Source organism: Macaca nemestrina, chromosome 14, assembly GCF_043159975.1.
Source record: "Macaca nemestrina isolate mMacNem1 chromosome 14, mMacNem.hap1, whole genome shotgun sequence".
In the NCBI taxonomy this organism is placed as follows: domain Eukaryota; kingdom Metazoa; phylum Chordata; class Mammalia; order Primates; family Cercopithecidae; genus Macaca; species Macaca nemestrina.
Genome location: NC_092138.1, coordinates 67,869,029 through 67,889,927, shown reverse-complemented (window position 1 = coordinate 67,889,927; position 20,899 = coordinate 67,869,029). Strand labels below are relative to the sequence as shown.

The following is a 20,899-nucleotide window of genomic DNA, read 5'->3' as shown; positions in this document are numbered from 1 at the left end:
AAATACATTTGTGAGAGGAGCTCCAGTATCCTTAAAGAGCTCTGCAATTTCTCTTCTCTGTAGGCCAGACCTTACAGTGGAAACAGCAGTCACTCAACTGGAAAACCTAAATGCAAGGGGAGTATTTGGATTTTGGACTGGCAGGGGTCAAGTGGAGGCTCAACAGCCCAGACAAGGTGGGCTAAATTACCATAATGAATAGCTGAGTCAAAGAAACAATCAGAATTATCTGACTTGCACAGACCTATAATGTTGGCTACTCATTTACACCAGCAGCTTCCCAGGTTCTCAGGTCTTCAGACTCAGACTAAATTACTTCACTACTTTTCTGGGTTCTTTTGCTTGACTACAGCATATTGCAGGACTAGTTAATTACAGTGTTCTTAGAAGTGAAATAGGAAGTCTACTAAATTCTTATATGATCCATATAAGCAGAAAAATTCCAGGTCAAGTCACCAAAAGTCTAATTTGAATCTAAAAACAAAAAATCATGTCTCCTCAATCAACTCCAAGTTTTGGGCCTGTTTATACACTTGGAACCCTTTGAATGAAGGGGAAGTTGGGCCCCCTCAAGGAAGGACACAACTGAAAATTTAGACAGTACTGTTAATCTCTCAGCCTTCCACAAGGGACATACAGCTCTTTACCAAGGTAACTGTGTATTGAGGAAAAGGAAATAATCAGACATTTCAGGGGCTGCTGGACACTGGCTCCAAACTGACATTGATTTCAGGAGAACTGAAACATTCTTGTGGTATCTTGATCACCCTTCTTTGCTGTAAGATATCACACTAGTCTATTACGTTAATGACATTAGACTGATTGGACCTAATGAATGAGAAGTAGCAACTACTCTAGACTTATTGGTAAGACGTTTGCGTGTCAGAAAAGTGGGAAATAAATCTAACTATAATTCATAAGACTTCTACCTCAGTGAAATTTTTAGGGGTTAGGTGGTATGGGGTATGTCAACCTATCCCTTCTAAAGTGAAGGGAAAGATGTTGCATCTAGCTCTTCCTACAACCAGAAAGAGACACAATGCCTGGTGGGGCTGTTTGGATTTTGGAGGCAACACATTCTTCATTTAGGTATGTTACTCTGGCCTTTCCAAGTGGCCCAAAAAGCTGCTAGTTTTGAGTGGGTTAGAAAAATAGGAGAAGGTTCTGCAAAGGTCCAGGCAGCTGTCCAAGCTGGTCTGCCACTTGGTCTGCCACAAGAACCATTGATCCAGCAGATTTAATGGTACTTGAGGTGTTAGCAGCAGATAGGGATGCTGTTGAGAGCCTTTGACATCCTATAGGTAAATTGCAGCTCCTGTCTTTAGGATTTTGGAGAAAGGTACTAATCATCTACAGATAACTAATCTTCTTTTAAGAGATGGCTCTTGACCTGCTACTGGGACTTAGGAGAAACTGAATGCTTGATCATGCATGGGCCACCAAGTTACTACGTGCCCTGAGCTGCCCATCATGAACTTGGTGTTATCTGATCCATCAACCCATAAAGTTGCCATGCACAGCAACACTTCATCATCCAATGGAAGCGGTATACATATATATATATGTGTATGTGTGTGTGTGTATATATATATATATATGTGTATGTGTGTGTGTGTGTATATATATATGTGTGTGTGTATATATATATATGATTGAGCCTGAACAGGACCTGAAGGCACAAGTAAGTTACAAGAAGAAGTGGTCCAAATGCCTGTGGTTCCTACTCTTGTTACAACGCCTTCTCTCTCCCAGCCTATACCTTGTGGTCTCATGGGGAGTATCTAATGTGGAAGTGAACAATACAAAATGGAGTCACTTGTGTCAAAACTCTAACCAAAATGGTGTCAGGGAGGATCCATAAAGCAGAAGCCCTCATGCTTGCATTCTGAAATACCTGCATATCTCCTTCATACCTTGTTAACAGAATAACAGAATAGAACTTATCACAGAAATTTTCTCTGACCTGCAGTATTTCAGATAAGACACTTGGGCCGGGACATTTGCCTAGAAACAGCTATCTTCTCCCAGTGAACTAACACCAAGTCCTGAAATTAGTCACTGAAACCAATGAGTTTTGTTTTAGAGCAGTCTGCATGTACTTCTTGATGATCATATGATTTCAGTCTTTTAAAATTTATTAAGACTTTTAAAGGGCCTAACATATGGTTTATCCTGGAAAAGGTTCCATATACACTTGAGAAGAATACATGTTCTTTTGTTATTGTATACAGTGTTTTGTATGTATTGATAGAACTTATTGATTTATGGTGTTGTTCAAGTCCTCCATTTCCTCATAAATCTTCTGTCTGGTTTTTATATCCATTGAAAGTGAGGTATTGGCTGGACACAGTGGCTCATGCCTGCAATCACAGCACTTTGGGAGGCCAAAGTGGGTCAATCACTTGAGGCCAGGAGTTCGAGACCAGCCCGGACAACATGGTGAAACCTCATCTTTACAAAAAAAATACAAGAAAAAAGAAAAAATTAGCCAGGCATGGTGGCATAGGCCTGTAGTCCCAGATACTCAAGAGGTTGAGGTGGGAGGATTGCTTAAGCCCAGGAGGTGAAAGTTGTAGTGAGCTGAGATCATACCACCGTACTCCAGCTTGGGCAATGAAGTCAGATCCAGTCTCACAAAAAAAAAAAAAAAAAAAAAAGAGAGAGAGAGAAAAAAGAAAGAAAATGAGGTCTTGAAGTCTCTATTATTGTAAAACTGTCTATTTCTCCCTTCAATTTTGTCAATTTTGCTTCATATGTTTTGGAGTCTAACGTTATATATGCATATATGCATATGTTTATAATTGTTATATATTCCTGGTGGGTTAAACCCTTTTTCAATACATAATGCACTTCTTTATCTCCTTAACCCATTTTTTCTGAAAATCTTTTTGTTTTGATAATATCTAGCTACTCTGGCCCTTTTTCGGTTATGATTTGCATAGAATATCTTATTCCATCATTTTACTTTCAATCTTTTTTGTTTACAGATCTAGAATAAGTCTCTGGTAGACAGTATATAGATGGATTATGTTCTTTATCTTCTCTGCCAACCCCTGCTTTATAACTGGATGATTCTAATACATTTAAATTTAAAGTAATTACTGAGAAAGAAGGATACACTTCTGCTATTTATCGATTTGTTTTCTGTATGTCTCATATGTTATTTGTTCTTCAATTCATTCATTTCAGTCCTTTTGTGTTTAGTTGATTTTTTTATAGTGTACTATTTTGATTATCTTCATTTCCCATTTCTGCATGTTTTTAGTTATTTTCTTAGTTGTTACCTTGGGTATTAAAATTAACATCTTAAACTTATGACAACCTAGTTTGACTGATGCCAACTTAGTTTCAATTATAAACAAACCCTGCTCCCATACATTTTCATCCCTTCCCCTTTATAAAGTTACTGTCATAGATTGCATTTTTATACATTGTGTGCCCAATAACATAGATTTATCATAAGTGATTTATGCTTTTGCTTTTTTAGTCATAGAGGAAATAAAGGCACTCTAAATGAAACATACAATACTACTAGGTTTTCTATTTATTAATGAAGGTGCCTTTATCAGTGATCTTTATTTCTTCACATGGCTTTGAGGTACTATATACTTTTACTTCCGCATGAAGAACTCACTTAAAATATTTTTATGGCAGGTCTATTAGTGAAAAACTACCTTGACTTTTGTTTATCTGGAAATATCTGAATTTCTTCTTCTCTCAAAGGATACAATTTTCCAAATATAAAATTTTTGATTGACAGTTTTTTCTTTCATCAGTTAAAATATATCATCACATTACCTTCTGGCCTTCATGGTTTCTGATAAGATATCCACTGTTAATCTTATTGAGGATCATTCACTTGTGATGAGTCTTTTCCCCTTTGCATCTTTCCAGATTTTTTTCTTCATCTTTGATTTTCAACAACTTGGCTATAATGTGTTTCAGTGTATATCTCATTGAGTTTATCCAGCTTCATTAAGCTTCTTGGGTGTGTAGATTCATGTCTTTCATTTAATTTGGAAAGTTTTCAGCCATTAATTTTTTCAAATATTTTTCTTCTCATTTTTCTCTTTCTTCCCCTAATGGGACTCTTATAATGTGTATGTTGGTTCTTTTGATATGTCTCACAAGTTCCTCAGGTTGTGTTCATGCCTGTGACCTTGAAGGCTACCCAGGGTCTTCAGACATCCTTGGTGTCTTGTCTGAGCCTGCCTGATGGTGGCATGGGAACAGGTAGTCCTGAAGCTCTACTACCTAAGATTGACACTGGGTTCTTTTAAATATTATGCTTCTGTTAATACATTCTGTGTCTACCTCATCTGATCCCTAGAAAGCAATGAGGCCTAGTGGTCCCAAATAAAGCTTCTTCATGTTGAGTGTCTTCATCTAGCATGATCTCCAAACTCCCAGGAAACTTCAAAGCTGGAAGGTATGCCTTGCCTTTTCCCCAACACAAATAAGAATGCCCTATGTCACATCCAGCTCCCATGTCGCTTCCTCTGGAAATTCTTCACTAACTTTTCACAGGCAGAATTAGCAGTTTTCTTTTCCAAGCCTCCATAGAACTTATACAAGCTGATGTTATTACATGCAGTGGGTTGGATCACAGAGCGCTGTTTACATATTAGCCTCCTCAATTCACTGCAAGGTTTCCAGTGGGTATTCACTCACTATTCATTCACACCATGATGCCAGGATTGATTTTGGTAAGTGAATTCATAGTCAAAAGATTTATTCATCTTGATCTCATTATTTTATTGATTCCAAGATCTGATTATGTTACAGGTATGTGGTTGGTGATAGTGAGCAAAACCTGAGAAGGCCTCTTTCTTTATGGAGCTGATATTTTAGTGAGAGGGTGAGCAGATATTAATCAGATCATCACAGAGTGTTATATGACAAATAACAATAGCTAATATCTATTGAGAGTTTAGGATGTGTGAGACACTATCTTAAGAGTGTTTGCCTCTATTAACTCATTTTTTTCCTCAAAACAATTTTAGGTGTTAGGGGGTATTACTGTCTTTTTATAGATAAGAAAAGTGAATAAAGGCAAAGTAATTGGGCTGCTATCACACACCTACAAAGTGGTGGCATGGGAATCCCAACACTTTGAGTCTTGGTTTTCTCAGTTTCTAAAAAGCAGGATGATGAAGCTCGGTTAGAGATTAAACTAAAAAGAGACAATGCTGGCAAACACCTAGCAACAGGACTAGGTTTACATTAGGTGCTTAACAATAACAACTGAATTACAATTGCTCATGAGGGGAATGGGGATTCCCCTTTGCCCTGTTGGTGGGATCCTCATAATAACTGCAGAAGCTTCATAAGGAATTTTGAATGGACAGATTTTGTACAGGTCCTGGGCCAGGTTTTTGTGCTTCAGCATGAAATGTGGTTAAGTACTGGGCTTTGCACAGGACAAATGTCCTAGCCTCCTGGCACAACGTTTGGCCCTTCTTGGGATGGTCCTGGCCAGCCCCTAGAGCTCTGTACCACGACATGTCACATGACTCACCCTCCTCAAACATGCTTGGGGCTTGCTTGCTCACACTTTACTCTTGTGATCCCCCACCTAGAATACCTGCCTACCCTGTCTTTGTATCTTCAGACAGGTGGCTTTTCCAAGTAATCCCACCCTTATTACAGAGAATCTGTGCATCTGCTTTATGACTAAGGCCCAAGTTAGCTCTGATCCATTCCTCATTCCAGTGGCAATGGGAGAGAAAGCCTGTGTGTGCCTGCTTGTCCAACAACATTGGGGCCAGGATCATGGATTTCCTTCTCTTGCACCCACCATAAAGCCTGGCAAGAAGGAAGCAATGAGGATACTGAAATCCACATTCTGTTCCAGAGAAAAATGGGATCTGATGGTTAAACTCTCCTGATGTATACATTTTACCACCTTCTCCATTGACATAAAATTCTGCTTTGTAGGTAAACTAAGTGCTTTTTAACAGGTAACTCTCCAAGGATGCCTACCCACAACGGATAGTGGAAGTCATTAATGGGCAAAGTTTGTTCAACAGATTTTTCTTTAGTTTTTTAATCTTTTTTGCCAAGGGAGTGAAATAGTCCTGAGACTTCATTCCTCAGCCCAGGTGGCCATCCCATGAGTGGCCAATATTGTCTGCCATCTGCATGGATGGTGCTGTGCCATCCCATTTCACTGCAGGGGACAGCTTCTGGTTAGATTGAGCCCTCTCTTGGTGGCAGATGTCCTAGCCTGGCTTTGGAGCAGATGATGGGGGCCAGCGTCAGCTCTCCAAGCATGCCATCAGAATTTGGGATTCCTGGGAACTGTGCCCTGATTTTAATTTTCTGTGTATGATGAGTCTTGGGTTGTTGATTAGGGTCTGCAACAGGAACCACCTTGTTCTGGACCTAGCTGAGACACGGGGACCTAGGATAGAATCACAGCAGACAGACTGAAGGAGTGAGGGGTCTCAGGGAGGGGAACTCCCTCTCCAAAGTGTTTGCAAGGGCTGCCTGGAATGTGTAAGATGTGGCAGAAGGAGCTGGACTGGGACTCCTGGGGACATGAGGGAGGTTGAAGGGATGTAAGTTGTCCTTTAGAATTGAGTATCTGCAGTGTTGGGAATAGCAATTAACACAGTCTGAGCCCTAGCGAGGCAGAGAGCCTCAGAGATCTTGTGGTAAGCAACAGGGCAGAATCATCAAAATGTAGCCTCATCTTAGAAGGCATCTGCCATGTAGCCTGGGATATGGGTTGGAGACACAAACAAATGGGATATGGAGGACTCCACTAGCAGAACTAGAGTTCATTTCCAGGAACAAGGCAGGAGGCCACCTAACAGGACAAGGATACAAGGCCTGAGTGGGTCCCATCGTCAGGTTGACTGGGAGCTAAGCCTCCTGGGCTTCCTAGTTCAAGGGCACCCAGGGCATGGAGTATAGAGAAAAGGAGCAGGAAAAATGGAACCTGGGGCACCTCAGGGATCCCGGGGAGCCTTGGGGTATTTACTTCCTGCTGTCTGAATCCAGCATAGGCTCAAACAGGAGCTGTTACCTGCCGATTGATTTAGGCACCAGTATTTGGTGGTCTGCTGCAGTTTCTTCTCCTTGTGATTTGCGATCAGGATGTGGCAAAAGCTGACGAGCACAGGGTTGGTGTGATAATGGTCCACATAGAGCATCCCGATCCATGCACTGAACCCTGAAATCCAGAGGCAGGTCAGTCCAGGCAGTACCTCCTGACGTGGCCCCATTTGTGCTTTTCATGATATAACTATGAGCCAGTTTGCTCTCCATTGGTGCCTGAGTCTTTTCTGAGAATCTAGAAAATGAGGTATAAAGATCTGCAAGACTCTTAGAGATCATATTCCAATCTGCCCATTTTATGGGGAACTCAAAGCTCAAAGGGTTAGGAGCTGCTGTGGCTAATCCCAAGCAAGCATCAGTACATTTATTGAATAGATGAGTGAATGAATGACTAGGCTCAAAATAAAATAAAAACTACTTTTGCTTCATCAGAAATGGCTTTGAATTTGGAGCATTTCAACTGAACAGAACATCTTCTGCACTGTTTCCAACTAACAACACTAATAATTCTGAGACATGTTCTTCCTAAAAATTTTCAGAGCTGTGCATTCATAAATTAACTTCTAAGTGTTCAGACAGAATTTGACTACCTTTGACTCCTCCTCCTCTATACCCCAAAGGTCTGCCAAATGGGCAGGAATGTAATAGCCTTGAATTCTCTTTTGACCAGGGTGCTGAATGTGTCTTTACTACTCAGCTGTATAGCCTCCGCTGGAAGATAAACTCTGAGCATAAATGAAAGGCATGAACTCCGGACCTCTGATACTTGTCTTCCCAGGCAGCTGCCACAGAGGTGCAAGACCAGCCCTCTCCAGAGAATGTGACCAGGTGGGTGCTGGTCACTTACCCATGTCTGCTCCCTCATAGCCATTCTGCATGATAGTCCTGTCGATGCGGGCAATCAGCCACGTGCCAAGGAGGCAACTGATGAGCAGCCTGGAAAGGCAGGCACCCAGGCCCAGTAGCACGTTGTAGAAGAAAAGGAAGTAGTTGAAGTTGTGGAACGCTTTCCTGCAAACAGAAGCCAGCCCAAGGCATCACCTTTCAGTAGAGCAAGGTGGCTGGGCAGGTGGGCTCTGGAGTCCCCCAGACCCAGGATCAAATCCTACAGGTTCAGGCTCAAAGCTTTGTGACCTCGTGTCTCAAAGGGGAGCTGACTTCCCTCACCTCACAGCACTGGCGTGAGGAATGGCTCAGGTACAGTGTGGGGGCCGCTGAGCACATTGAAGGATGAATGTCAGTGGGGACAGTCATTGTTTCATGTGATCCTTGGGGTTTGAGGCTTCCTGCATGGTAAGAAATTTCACGGGGCTGCAGCTGGGTCATTGATTATGGTAGAGGGTGGGGCTTCCCCACTGTCTGTTGCACCAGGGACTTATTCCCAGCTGCAGCTGTTCCAAAGTCTTCCAAAGGAAATTTCCCAAATGACCACTTGATCATGTGGTTTCCTGTTGTCTCTGGAATAAAGCCCAAACTTTGCATGCTGAGTTTTAGCCCCCTCACTGCCCCCCAGGGGTTTTCTGGTCTTGTCACTTTGTGTCCCCTTCCTGTCACTCACTAAGGCCACTGCATGGCAACCGTTTGTGATTCTCAATCTTCTAACACATCCTGCCCTTTTGTGGCTTCCTGCCTTTGTCCTTGTGGTGTTGGCTGCCAGCCACACCCTCTCCTCTTCTCTGCCTGTAGAAATCCTACCGTTCTGCTGACCTCAGCTCCAGAGACCCATCTGCAGTGGTGTTAACCACCCCTGCCTCTCCTCCTCCAGGTTTCTCTTGTATTCCTTTTGCACTCCCTGGCATCCTCTGTCCTTGTTTATGTGTCTGTTGTCTGTTCCAGTGGACTGAGCTTCTCACAGGCAGATTGTGCTGGGATTAATTCTTTACCCTCATGCCCATGTTGTCCCCCCAATGAATGGATGGCTTTGAATGAATGAATTAGAAAGGATTTCCATGTGCCAAGCACTATTGTTCTAAGTTCATATTTTGACACATTTCATCCTCACAACACCTCTTTGAGGTATGCACAATTATTTGTAAATGGGGAAACTGAGGTTCATAGATGTTGAGTAAGATCCCACATGTCACATGGCTCCTAAGGGGTAGAGCCAGGATCTGGACCCCGCCAGTCCAGCTCCAGAGCCCACCACTAACCCACTGTACCTCACCCTCTCAGAGAATGTGGGGCCCACCCAGGAACCTGGCATGGGGGACAGGGAAGAACCCAGAGATGGCTGAAGCCAAAGGCCTACAATTCTCTCATTCCCTCCTTCACCGTCACCTGTTGTTGAGAGCCAGGGGCTTCTGCTTGTCAGCTGTGCCCAGTTTTGGCTGTAGGAAGAAGCTGGCAGCAATCCACATCTGCAGGATCATGAGACCCACGACGATGGATACGGTGAGGCTGAAACACAAGGTGGGGCCATCCTGAGGCAGCCTTTTCCTTTCTGCTAGATCCTTCTCTGATGCCCAGTGAGAGAGACGAGACAGGTTGACCACCCGGCAGAACAATGATAATGTGAATTCCATGCTTTACGCTTACAAGGCATTCCCATGCTCACTATGCAGAGAAAATCGAGGCTCACAAAGGGGAGGTGACCTTCCCAAGACCATATGGTCAGGTCTTCTAGCTCCAGACCACAGACCATTACTCCAGGATTTCACGGATGTCCCTTTCACCAGGGGTGGCAGCTAGGTGAGCAGTTTAACAGGTTGGGAATTAAAAAATGGAATGGGGTTCTTGGAAGTTCCTGAGAATACCACAAGAGAGTGGACAGGACAGGCTCTGCCTCCAACTCACAGGTGGCAAGTATGGAATCAAGAAGCTCAGAGCAGGGAGGGGCCCCAGAGAGCACTGCATGCTGTGTTGACATCCCCTGAGTGGCAATGAAAGGTAGTGGCTAAAAGGAGGCTTTGGTTTCAGATTGCCCAGCTCCCAATCCTGAGTCCTCCCCCTGCTTGGAGGAAATGCTCAGTCTCTCTGTGCCTCTGTTCCCTGGTCTGCAAAATGGAAGGTAACACAAGCACCAAATTCATAGGCTGTTATGAGAAAAGATGCATACTAAATGCTCAATGAAGCCAACATTCACTTTGTCTTCCAGATGTGTAAGCTGAGAGGCAGAGAAGTGGAGTAACTTACCCCAGGTCACACAGCAGATCCAAAAGCTTTGCCAGGATTTCCTGCCTCCTCCCATCATACTGTCTTGCCTCTCATTTTACCTTCCTAAACCTCAATTTTCCCAGCTGGAAAATGGACGTACATGTATTCCCCCAACACACACACACGGTTGTGATGGTGTTACGGAATGGTGTGAGAGGCAGTCTTTTGTGAATGCTGTTTCCTCTCCCCATAAGTTGCTATGATGGGCCATCTCTGGGTCAGAGCCAAGACCATGGGTCCACATAGCAGCTGGTGGGCACACCAGCTCTCAGAACACGGCAATGACAGGATACCCACCCAGCACTTACATCCCGATGCCCAGCCCTTGCAGCATCTCCAGGCCCTGGTTGTGAACGATGGGCAGCACCAGGCCGTACATGATTGCCATGCCACATAGGCTCTGCACCACGTGAATGATGAGGTAGCCTAGGAATGAAGGGAGCCGGTGGTAACTCAAGGTCCTTTGTGAGCCACCCCCTATACCCCTCCTTGCAGGCCACCCTCTACCCTTCTCCTGCCAGACACCCTGGCACGCCTGCTTATCTGTTTCTTCTGCCTGGCAAGGCCTCACCTTCCTTCCTGTTCACTTCCTACTCTACCTGCTAGGTGCAGTTCAAGTGTCAACTCCCCTAGAAGGCATCTGAGCCCTGCCCTGGGGCTGGATAGTCATTTTCTCCTCTGGGTCACCACCACCCTTAGCATATGTGCTCCCTGGGTTCAGGACGAGTGGTGAGGAGGACCTCGAGACTATGTTTCTCCTTCTGTCCTGAAGGTCCCTCAAGGGCAGAGGCTAGGGCTGCTTCTGACCACCTCTCTCCTCCCCACTCACGGCCAGGACTCCCTAGGTGATGAAGGCATGTGTGTTGAATTGGATGGGTCACATATCGGCACTTACCCCATAGAACATAGGCTATTTGCCAGCCAGAGTACCTTGCAATGGCCACCTGAGGTTTCAAAGGAAAAAAGAGGTCTCAGAGCAGGAAGAAAACTTCATTACCTCTGCCACATGTGCCCAGCATCCCTTTCTCATTGGAAGTTCACCCACCAACCCAGTGAGGTGGGTGTCACGCCCACCCTCAGGTTTTGGCATATGGCTTAGTCTCAGATCAGAGAGAGACCTTGGCAGACTCACCACGCTCGCTGAGGAGGCCGGGTTATGGAACTTCAAAGGAAGAAAATGTTTATCTCCTGCCCATAGCCTCTTTATGTGCTTTCTGGAAAAGATGTAGGACATTAAGTAGTGCCCATAACTGATGGTTCTTTGTGCATAATTAGAGTCCCATAGATAGCACAGGAAGGCCTACAGGGCTGATAGTAGGCACCCTAGCCTCCCTGTACTGACTGCAGCTCACCGGGTAGCCCCAAGTTGCCTTAAAAGTCTTAATCTTTAGTCTAGATTATATTTTATAAAAATAATGTATATTTATTGAGTCATAATGGTGACTGAATCTGATAGATGAGATTATGTGTGGCTTGTTTCTTTTTTCTTTCTTTCTTTCTTCTCTTCTTCTTCTTCTTCTTCTTCTTCTTCTTCTTCTTCTTCTTCTTCTTCTTCTTCTTCTTCTTCTTTTTTTTTTTGACAGGGTTTCACTCTGTCACCTAGGCTGGAGTACAGTGGCACCATTTTGGCTCACTGCAACCTCTGTCTCCTGGGCTCAAGCAATCCTCCCACCTCAGCCTCCCAAGTAGTTGGGACTATAGGAACACGCCACCATGCCCAGCTAATTTTTTTTATTTTAACTTTTTGTAGACACAGGGTCTCACTATACTGCCCAGGCTGGTCTCAAACTCCTGGACTCAAGCCATCCCCCTGCCTAGGCCTCTCAATGTGGTAGGATTACAGGTGTGAGCCACTGCACCTGGCCTATTTTTCTTTCTATATTTTCTTATTTTTCTATGATGAATATATATTACCTATGTAGTAAGATTTAAAAACAGTTGAAAACATAACCAGGTGTGGTGGCATGTGCCTGTAGTCCCAGCTACTCAGGAGGCTGAGGCAGGAGAATTACTTAAACCTGGGGGGCAGAGGTTGCAGTGAGCCAAGATCACGCCACTGCACTCCAGCCTGGGCGACAGACCAAGACTCTGTCAAATAAATAAAGTTGAAAACAGAAAACCAATTTCATTGATTGCCTAACCTTATAACAATGTAAAGGAAAATGACAAAGGGGAAACAACCCCCCACAAGTCACAGCTTCATCTTTCAGTGTTCTAGTCCAGTCCTTGGCCCCGTGCATAAAGGTGAGGTTGATAGCATTATGTTCATAGTCTACACTCATATTTGTGTCCCGGCTTTTTTACTTCACATTCTATCTCCAGCAGTTTTCAGCCTGTTTTGTACTTTTCATGACCACTAAATTGGAAAGACTTGGAACAAATACAGAATGCAAAATCTCAATAATAATTTTTGTATATATTACATGTTGAAATGATAATATTTGAGATATATTGGGTTAAATAAAACATTATTAAGATGAATGTAACCTGTCTATTTTTACTTTTTAAACAGAGGCTACTAGAACTTTCAAAATTGAACATGTGAATTTCATTTTGTTTCTGTTTGGCAGCATGGAGTTGAGTGTGGTACCACCAATACATACAACACACACAGAGCACACACTCATATTTGCATTGCGCATGGAAAATTTCTGAAAGTGTGCACAGAAAACAGTTAACAGTGGTTAGCTTGGGGCAAACAATTTGGGGTTTGAGTAGGAGGAAGACTTACTTTACACTAAACATTTTTTGTAATTTTTTTAAAGCACCTGTATGTAGGCTGGAATAATAAAAACTAAAATGCTGGCACAATGCTACTGCTCTGCAGTTTGTAGTGTGATTCTCATCCTTGGTGAACTCTGCCCCATGGTTCAGATAAGGAAGCAGGACAGGGATCATCACTCTTGGGTGACAGGTGGGGGCAGGGGCAGCCTGGACGGGAATGCAGGCCTCCTCTCCCTGTGCCCTCGGCTGTACATCCATGTCCCTGCAGCTCCCTTTGCATCATGCTTGTCCCTGGTTGTGCTCAAATGTCTCAGTGAATATCTCCCAGCCACATGCAGACTAATGAGGGAAGGAGCAGACATGCGCCCACATCAGGCAGGGCAGAGGGAGTAGCAGTATCCAGACCATCTGTGGGGTCCATTGAGTAGAAAGTAGAGACAGGGAGCAAGGCAGGGCTGGTGGAGAGCTGGGACCCTTCCTGCCAGGAGAGTCTTCTTGTGGGTGTCCTCTGCAAGAGACTCACCCTTTGGGCAGGCAGATGAGGAGGATGTAAAGGCAGGGTGCTCTTCAGAGCTGGAAATTGGCCTGGGCTTCCTGTAAGACTGTGTGTGTGTGTGTGTGTGTGCGTGAGAGAGAGAGAGAGAGAGAGATGACCAGCAGGTACCTAAAACCCAACTGATATCTGCTTGCAAATGCTCACAACATGTTTAAAGCTATTCCCTCTTCCTATACTGCTTTTCTTGAGATTGATGCCCCTTGTCCCCTTGATTCAATATTCATTGATGTTCCCTTGAGCCAGATTCACCTGCTGGGGACCCAGTGTTACTAGCCCTGTAGAGCAAGGCAGGTCTGATACCCAGTAGAGGTGTCTGAGTGTAAAAGAAATAACAAGGTCTCTGGGGTCAGAAAGACTTGATTGTCTGCTAATTGCTTGGGCAAGTTATTTAATTTTGTTGATTTCCAGCTTTCTCAACTGTAAAAATAGGGATGAAAGGACTACCCTTAGAGTTGTTGTGAAATTCAAGTAAAGACTCTAAGCATAATGTTAGCTCAATGTAGAAGTTCAAATCAATAATGCTTTTCTTCTTCCTACCAAAAAATGTGGTTAGCCCTGGATCTTGCATTCACTTCCTAGGCCCACTGAAGGCACTATTGGAGATTCTGAGGAAAGCTTGTCATACATATTTCCGGTGAAAGACACACAAATGACTCTGAGAGTGCTTTTACCTGTAACAGACCAAAATGTGGAACAGATAGCTCACACACGTGAGAGAGGCAGGCAAAATGGTCGCCACCCAGACTCCTGAAATATGAAAAGTGATATGAGAATCCTTGAAAAATAAACATGAAATAAAAATGCAGAATCCTGCACCAGAAAATTCTAAGCAAATCAAGTAGACTTTAACACATTTCTTGTGTAAGTAAACTTTTACTCATTTTCTGTTTTATTTTAGTTGCACACACCCTTAGTATACTTCCTGTACTCCTCTCATTTTGTACTAGTATTTTCACTCTACAGTGAATAAAGGAAGAGAAGCTGTGGAGTATTTCCCATATATCATACATAGCCTCTGTCCATGAAAAACATATTTGACCTCTAATTGATTGCCACTTTTTTGGGAGGGGTGTTGGTTATACCTCAACCAGGAACAAAGATAGCTGGGATCAAGATGTCTTGGCTATTCACTCACCCACCCTTCAGCAAGTTTTGATATTGACAATCTAATTTGCTTTTAGAGAGACTGTGTAAGTTCATAAAAGAGGGATGTAGAAACAGGGAAGTAGGATGATTTGTTGGTTTAAAAACTTCTGTAGAAGTTGATTATCAATAGGTGCAAAAAAAGTATTTGACAAAATCCAACATCTCTTTACAATTAAAAACATTCAACATCTGGTGTTCTGTTGCACAGTACAGAAACTACAGTTAACAATAATGTGTTGTATATTTCAAAATACGTAGAAGACAGGATTTTGAATGTTCTCACCATAAATAAATGATAAATGTTTGAGGGGATGGGTTTACTGATTTAATCATCAGTCAATGTATATAGGTATCTAAACATCACATTGTAGCTAATAAATATGTACAATTTTTATGTGTCAATTAAAAACAAAGCAAAACAAAAAAAACACTACTCAACTTATTAGGAATACAAAATAACTTCCTTAGCCGATAAAGAGCACTGCTAAAAACCCACAGCTAACATCACACTTAGTGGTAAAAGACTGAATGCTTCCCCCCTAACCTCAAGAACAACAACAACAAAAATATCTACTCTCACCAATTCTAGCCAAAATTGTACTAGAGGTTCAAGCCAGTGCAATTAGGCAAGAAAAAGAAAATAAAATGCATCCAGATTGGAAAGGAAAAAATAAAACTCTATTCACAAATGCATGATCTCATATATAGAAAAACTAGGAAATACATAAAAAAAGCATTAGAACTAATAAATGAGTACAGTAAGGTTTACAAGGCACAAGAGAAATACATAAAAGTCAATTGTATTTCTATACACAAGCAACAAACAATCTGAAAATGAAATAAGAAAATGATTGCATTTACAATAGTATCAAAAATAATAAAATAATATTAAATTTAGCAAAAGAATGTACAACTTGTACACTGAAAACCACAAAAGATTTTGAAAAAATTTAAAGAAGACATAAAATACTGGGAAGACTTCCCACATTCACATATAGGATATTCATTGTTAACATAGCAATACTACCCAAATGGATCTATAGATTCAACTCAATCCTTATCATAATTCAAATGCCATCTTAGCATTAATTGACAAGCTAATCCTAATATTCATATAAAATTGAAGGAACCAAGAACAGGCAATAAAATTCTGAAAAAGAAAAAGAAAATTATAGGACTTTCTGTTTCTAATTTCAAACTTACTACAAAGTTATAGTAATGAAGGCACAATGATACTGACATAAGGACAGACAAATAGATCAATGGAATAGAATTGAGAATCCAAAATAAACCCTCATACTTATGGTCAATTTATTATCAACACAGATGACAAGACAATTCAATGGGGCAAAAAATGAAGTTTTTTGACAAATGGTGCTGGAACAACTTGATATTCACATGCAAAACAATGAAATTAGACTCTTACCTCACACCATACATAAAAATGAGCTCAAAATGGATCAAAGGCCTACATGTAAGAGCTAAAACTAAAAAAGTCTTAGAAGAAAATATGAGAAAAATCCCCGTGACCTTGGGCTAGGCAATGGTTTCTTAGATATGACACCGAAAGCACAAGTGATATAAGAAAAAACAGATATGTTTGGCTTCATCAAAATTGGAAACATTTGTGTTTCAAAAGATATCATCAAAAAAAGTGAAAAAGTAACATACAAAATGGGAGAAAACATTTTCAAATCACGTATCTCATAAGGGATTTGTATACAAACTATATAAGCACACTTACAGCTCAATAAATAAACAGACAAATAATCCAATGTTTACATGATCAAAGAATCTGAACAGACATTTCTCAAAAGAACATATACAAATGGGCAGTACATGTAAAAGTACATGTAAAGATACCAGACACTATTAGCCGCTAAAGAAATGAAAATAAAAACAATAGTGAGATTCCACTGCATCTCCACTAGATGGCTATAAACAAAAAGATGGATAATAATAAGTGTTGACAAGGATGTGGAGAAATTGGAATTTCCACAATGCTAGTGAGACTAAACAGCCATGCAGCTACTTTTGAAAACAGTCTAACAGTTCTCCAAAAGGTTAAACATAGAGTTGTCATATGTTTAACAGGCTATTCCACTCCTAGACATATACCCAAAATATGTAAAAAATATATATATAATGCTTGTACATGAATGTTCCTAGCAGTATTATTTGTAATAGCCAAAAAGTTACAGCAACCCAAATTTTTATCAACTGATGAATGGATAAATAAAATGTGGTATATTCATAAAATGGAAGAGTAACTGACAATAAAAAGGAATGAAAAATAATTTAAAAATTTGGACACATGCTATGATATGGATGAACCTTGTAAACACTGTGCTATGTGAAAGAAGCCTGTCACAAAGGGTGATGTATTGTAAATAGGAGGAACAAGTTCAAGAGATCTATTGTACAACATGGTGACTGTAGTTCATAATGATATATTCTACAAAAATGATGAATTAATGTTAAGTATTCCATCACAAAAATGGTAGCTATTTGAGTTAATGTATTTGTCAATGAGCTAGATTTAACCATTTCAAAATGATATATACTTCAAAACATTATGTTGTACAGAATAAATACATACAATTTTATGTCAGTTTAAAAAATAAATAAATTTGAAAAAGAGATGACATTATCATATTATTCCATTTCTACGATAGATCTGGAATAGGCAAATCCATAAGGATATAAAATAGATTCGTAGTTGTTTAGGACAGGAAAGGTTAGAGGGAAATGGGTCATGATGCTTTGGGGAGGTGACGAAAAATGTTCTAAATGGTTGCACAATCTTGAGAAAATACTAAAAACCATTGAATGGTACACTTAAGTGGATGAATGTATGGAATGTGGATTATGTCTCCATAAAGGTGTTTCAAGGCCAGGTGCAGTAGCTCACATCTGTAATTCTAGCACTCTGGGAGGCCAAAGTGGGAGGACAGCTGGATTGCAGGAGTTTGAGACCAGCCTGGGCAACATAGCAAGACCCTGTCTCTATAAAAAAAAAAATCAGCAAATTAACTGGGTGTGGTGGCATGTGCTTGTGGTCCCAGCCACTTGGCAAGCAGAGTGGGAGGATTGCCCAAGCCTGGGAGGTTGAGGCTGCAGTGAGCCATAATCATGAGTCTAAGCCTGAATGACACAGTGATACCCTCTCTGGGAAAAAAAAAAAAAAGTTTCTTAAAAAGAAAGAAAATGAAAGCAGATTTCCTTTCCTTTCAAGTTCCAAATGTGTTCTTGTCCTTGTCCCAGGATCACTAGGACTAGGCAATTGCTATATTCCAAATCTTAACCAATCCCAAAACTGCCATAAATCCCACCCCAGAGGATGCGGAGGAAAACGTGTTTGGAGGGGAAGGATGAGACGAGTCTGGCTACAAGAAGGGTGAGTGTAGAGTTGCTCCAGCTAACAGCACGAACACCTCATGCATTTAATTTAATGCCTTTATCTTCCCAGACAAAGGTGAAGTATGGTCAGCTTGAAAGTTTCTCTTGGCAAGTGGGTAGCTGTTTTAAAGCTGGAAGAGACCAGGATAAAGAAAAATTTAATGTTTTGATTGTCAAAATGTCTATATGTGTGATAAATACATCAAAACATGAGTGAACATGGTGATATATTCACCATAAAGCACAGAGACCAAGAAAGTGAGGTTTCCTTTAAATTTTTTTCTGAAAACAGAGACGAAAATGTGTATTTCTAAAAGTAAGATTTAGAATGGGTATCACTGAAATTAAAGATTAGAATATACTCTCTCAGTGTTATACTCAGGGAATCATTATGTTGAACATAAATCTCCACTGAAGATGAATAAAATTGTTGAAGGGCAATAGGAAACTATGGTACTGTGGAAGGGGCAGTATCTGCTCAGTGCTCAAGTAAAAGGTAACTTTCCATGACACAAATATGTGATTTCACAGATGAGGAAACTGGGGCCAAGAGAGGGGTCCTGACTTGTCTTATGACACAGAGTGAATGTATCCAGGCATCTTGTCTAGGGTCCTTTCTCATCTAGGAATAATGAACAATTCTCATCCCTCCACAGGCAATAGACATATCACTGGAATATGTCATTTTCAAAGAAAGTTTCCATTTTAAGACAAAATGCCTTTCTTATTGCCTAGGGCAAAGGACCTGAACAGACACTTCTCAAAAGAAGACATACCAATGGCCAACAGGTATATGAAAAAATGTTCATCATCACTAATTATCAGGGAAATACAAATCAAAACCGCGATGAGGTACCATCTTATACTTGTGAGAATGGATACTATCAAAAAGACAAGAGATAAGTGTTGGCAAGGATGTGGAGAAAAAGGAACTCTAGGATACTGTTAGTGTGAATGTAAATTAGTACAACCTTTTGTAAAATCATATGGAGGTTCCTCAAAAAATTAAAAATACAATTACCATATGATCCATCAATCTCACTACTGGGTATATATCCAAAGGAAATGAAATCAGTATATTGAAGAGATATCTGCACTACCATTTTCATTGCAGCACTGTTCACAATAGCCAACAGATGGAATCAACCTAAGTGACCAACAACAGATGAATGAATAGAGAAAATGTATTATACATTATATACAATGGAATACCACTGAGCCTTTAAAAACAAGGAAATCCTGCCATTTGTGACAACATGGATGAACCTGGAAAACATCACATTAAGTGAAATAAGTCAGGCACAGAAAGACAAATACTGCATGATCTCACTTATGTGTGAAATGTAAAAGAGGTGAACTCATGAAAGCAGAGTAGAATGGTGGTTATCAGGGGCAAGCAGGGGTGTGTGTAGAGGGGTGGGACTGGGGAGATGTGGATCAAAGGATACAAAATTTCAGTTAGACGAGATTAAGTTAGAGATCTATTTTTAAAGTGACTTCCAAGTAAAATTTGAAAGATATAAATACACATTTCACAAAGAAAAGTCATTGTTTGGTGTTCTATTTTTTTCCAAATGGAAAATACAGAAACATTTTAGTACTTGCCATTGGCATTGAGACAAAATGGGCAATTTAAGATGAGAAATTTTTCAGGGCATGTTCATTTCAGCTCCAGCTTCATTAAAGAAAGGACTGTGTCTTGACCCCTTTGTCTTTCTAGTCAATCCAGGGAGGTAAATCAGCTCTAACACATTTTTCTCCAAGTGTGGTCATCTCAGCCAGGTATATCAATGCTAGCAGCCACAAATACTACATGTGTCCACCTGCCATCAGTTACAAGCCCCTCGCTCAGTTTCCCACACAGGTGTGAGAACAGGTGGCTTATGGTTTTACCTTTGGTGACGGTGATCAGCTCTTTCACCTGCAGGATGACTGGGGTCAGGACCCCTGAATGGTTCGTGAAGGTGATGTAGCTCTCCAGCTTGTTTTCAAACACGTCCAACTCATCTCTCACATACACAAACACGCAGAACTCGATGACAATGAACTGGGGACACAGAGCAAAGGTTTTCAGGTCTCACATGAGTCCAACTCAGCATGGGAATAACATATGGTTTTCCCTTTGGAGTCAAGGCCAGTGTCTTCCAGCCATTCAAAACTCTACTGAAAATGATTCTAGACACTGGCTATTCTAAGATGAATGGCATTTTGAGTTCTTGGGAGACAGGAATCACTTCATGGTCTGTTCTTTACCCTCCAGCAAACAAGACAAAGGGCCCACAAGGGCTCAAGAAACTCTACAAACATTCATGGAACCAGTGAAAAAAGAATGACTAACTTTGAGTAAGGTGTGATCTGGGGGACAATTGCAGCCCTATCTCACACTGATCCCCTTCACTTATCTTTGCAGGAGCTACACTGGAGAAATGTACAAATGTTTCTTGTACAAATGTCATGGTTGCCCAACATCTTATCATCCTGTTGTCATGCCATTGTTTTTGTAGTTCCTGCTGCCAGTTCACTCCACAAACCCAATCGTGTTTATCTCTGAAAGTTGAGTTCATACACTATCATGTTCATGCAACTGCTCGATCTTGAATGGTTTGCTAAACTTCCAGAGCATTTCACTTTATCCTTTCTCTCTCTTAAGATGGCAGGTCCCTCATACCATGTCTTATCTCCTTCTCATAGACCATGAGCTTCTCCCAGCCCAGGACTGAGCTGAATCAGCTCTCTGTCCTCTTCCAACTCTTAGTCCAGTGCTTGGCATAGAGTAGATATTCCATAAATACTTAAAAAACAATGCAATTCCAAATTTGTTATTCATTGTCACACACAACTGTAGTTGTCCCTTAAAAT

At 41.3% G+C, this 20,899-nt stretch overlaps 1 protein-coding gene and 1 long non-coding RNA gene across 8 annotated transcripts in view; one reads left to right on the top strand and one right to left on the bottom strand.

The window, feature by feature from the left end:
- LOC105478972 (stimulated by retinoic acid gene 6 protein-like) overlaps positions 1-20,899 on the bottom strand; it is a 79,288-nt gene that overhangs the window by 5,706 nt on the left and 52,683 nt on the right. For 4 of the 7 annotated variants that reach the window (XM_071078043.1, XM_071078044.1, XM_071078045.1 and 1 more), the window contains 9 exons: positions 19,934-20,087; positions 14,167-14,242; positions 11,348-11,429; positions 11,111-11,159; positions 10,524-10,641; positions 9,340-9,459; positions 7,910-8,073; positions 7,031-7,177; positions 2,733-6,403 (listed from right to left, as the gene is read on the bottom strand). In XM_071078043.1, the coding sequence (XP_070934144.1) occupies positions 6,258-6,403; positions 7,031-7,177; positions 7,910-8,073; positions 9,340-9,459; positions 10,524-10,641; positions 11,111-11,159; positions 11,348-11,429; positions 14,167-14,242; positions 19,934-20,087 (1,056 nt within the window). In that variant the 3' untranslated portion in view covers positions 2,733-6,257. Of the gene's footprint in view, positions 1-2,727; positions 6,404-7,030; positions 7,178-7,909; positions 8,074-9,339; positions 9,460-10,523; positions 10,642-11,110; positions 11,160-11,347; positions 11,430-14,166; positions 14,243-19,933; positions 20,088-20,899 lie in introns of those variants that run through there. The other 3 variants (XM_071078049.1, XM_071078048.1, XM_071078047.1) reach the window with 3 other exon arrangements.
- Positions 8,255-10,274, top strand: LOC139358170 (uncharacterized). Its single transcript, XR_011612712.1, has 3 exons — positions 8,255-8,355; positions 9,235-9,471; positions 10,157-10,274. It is a non-coding gene; the product is annotated as an uncharacterized lncRNA (long non-coding RNA).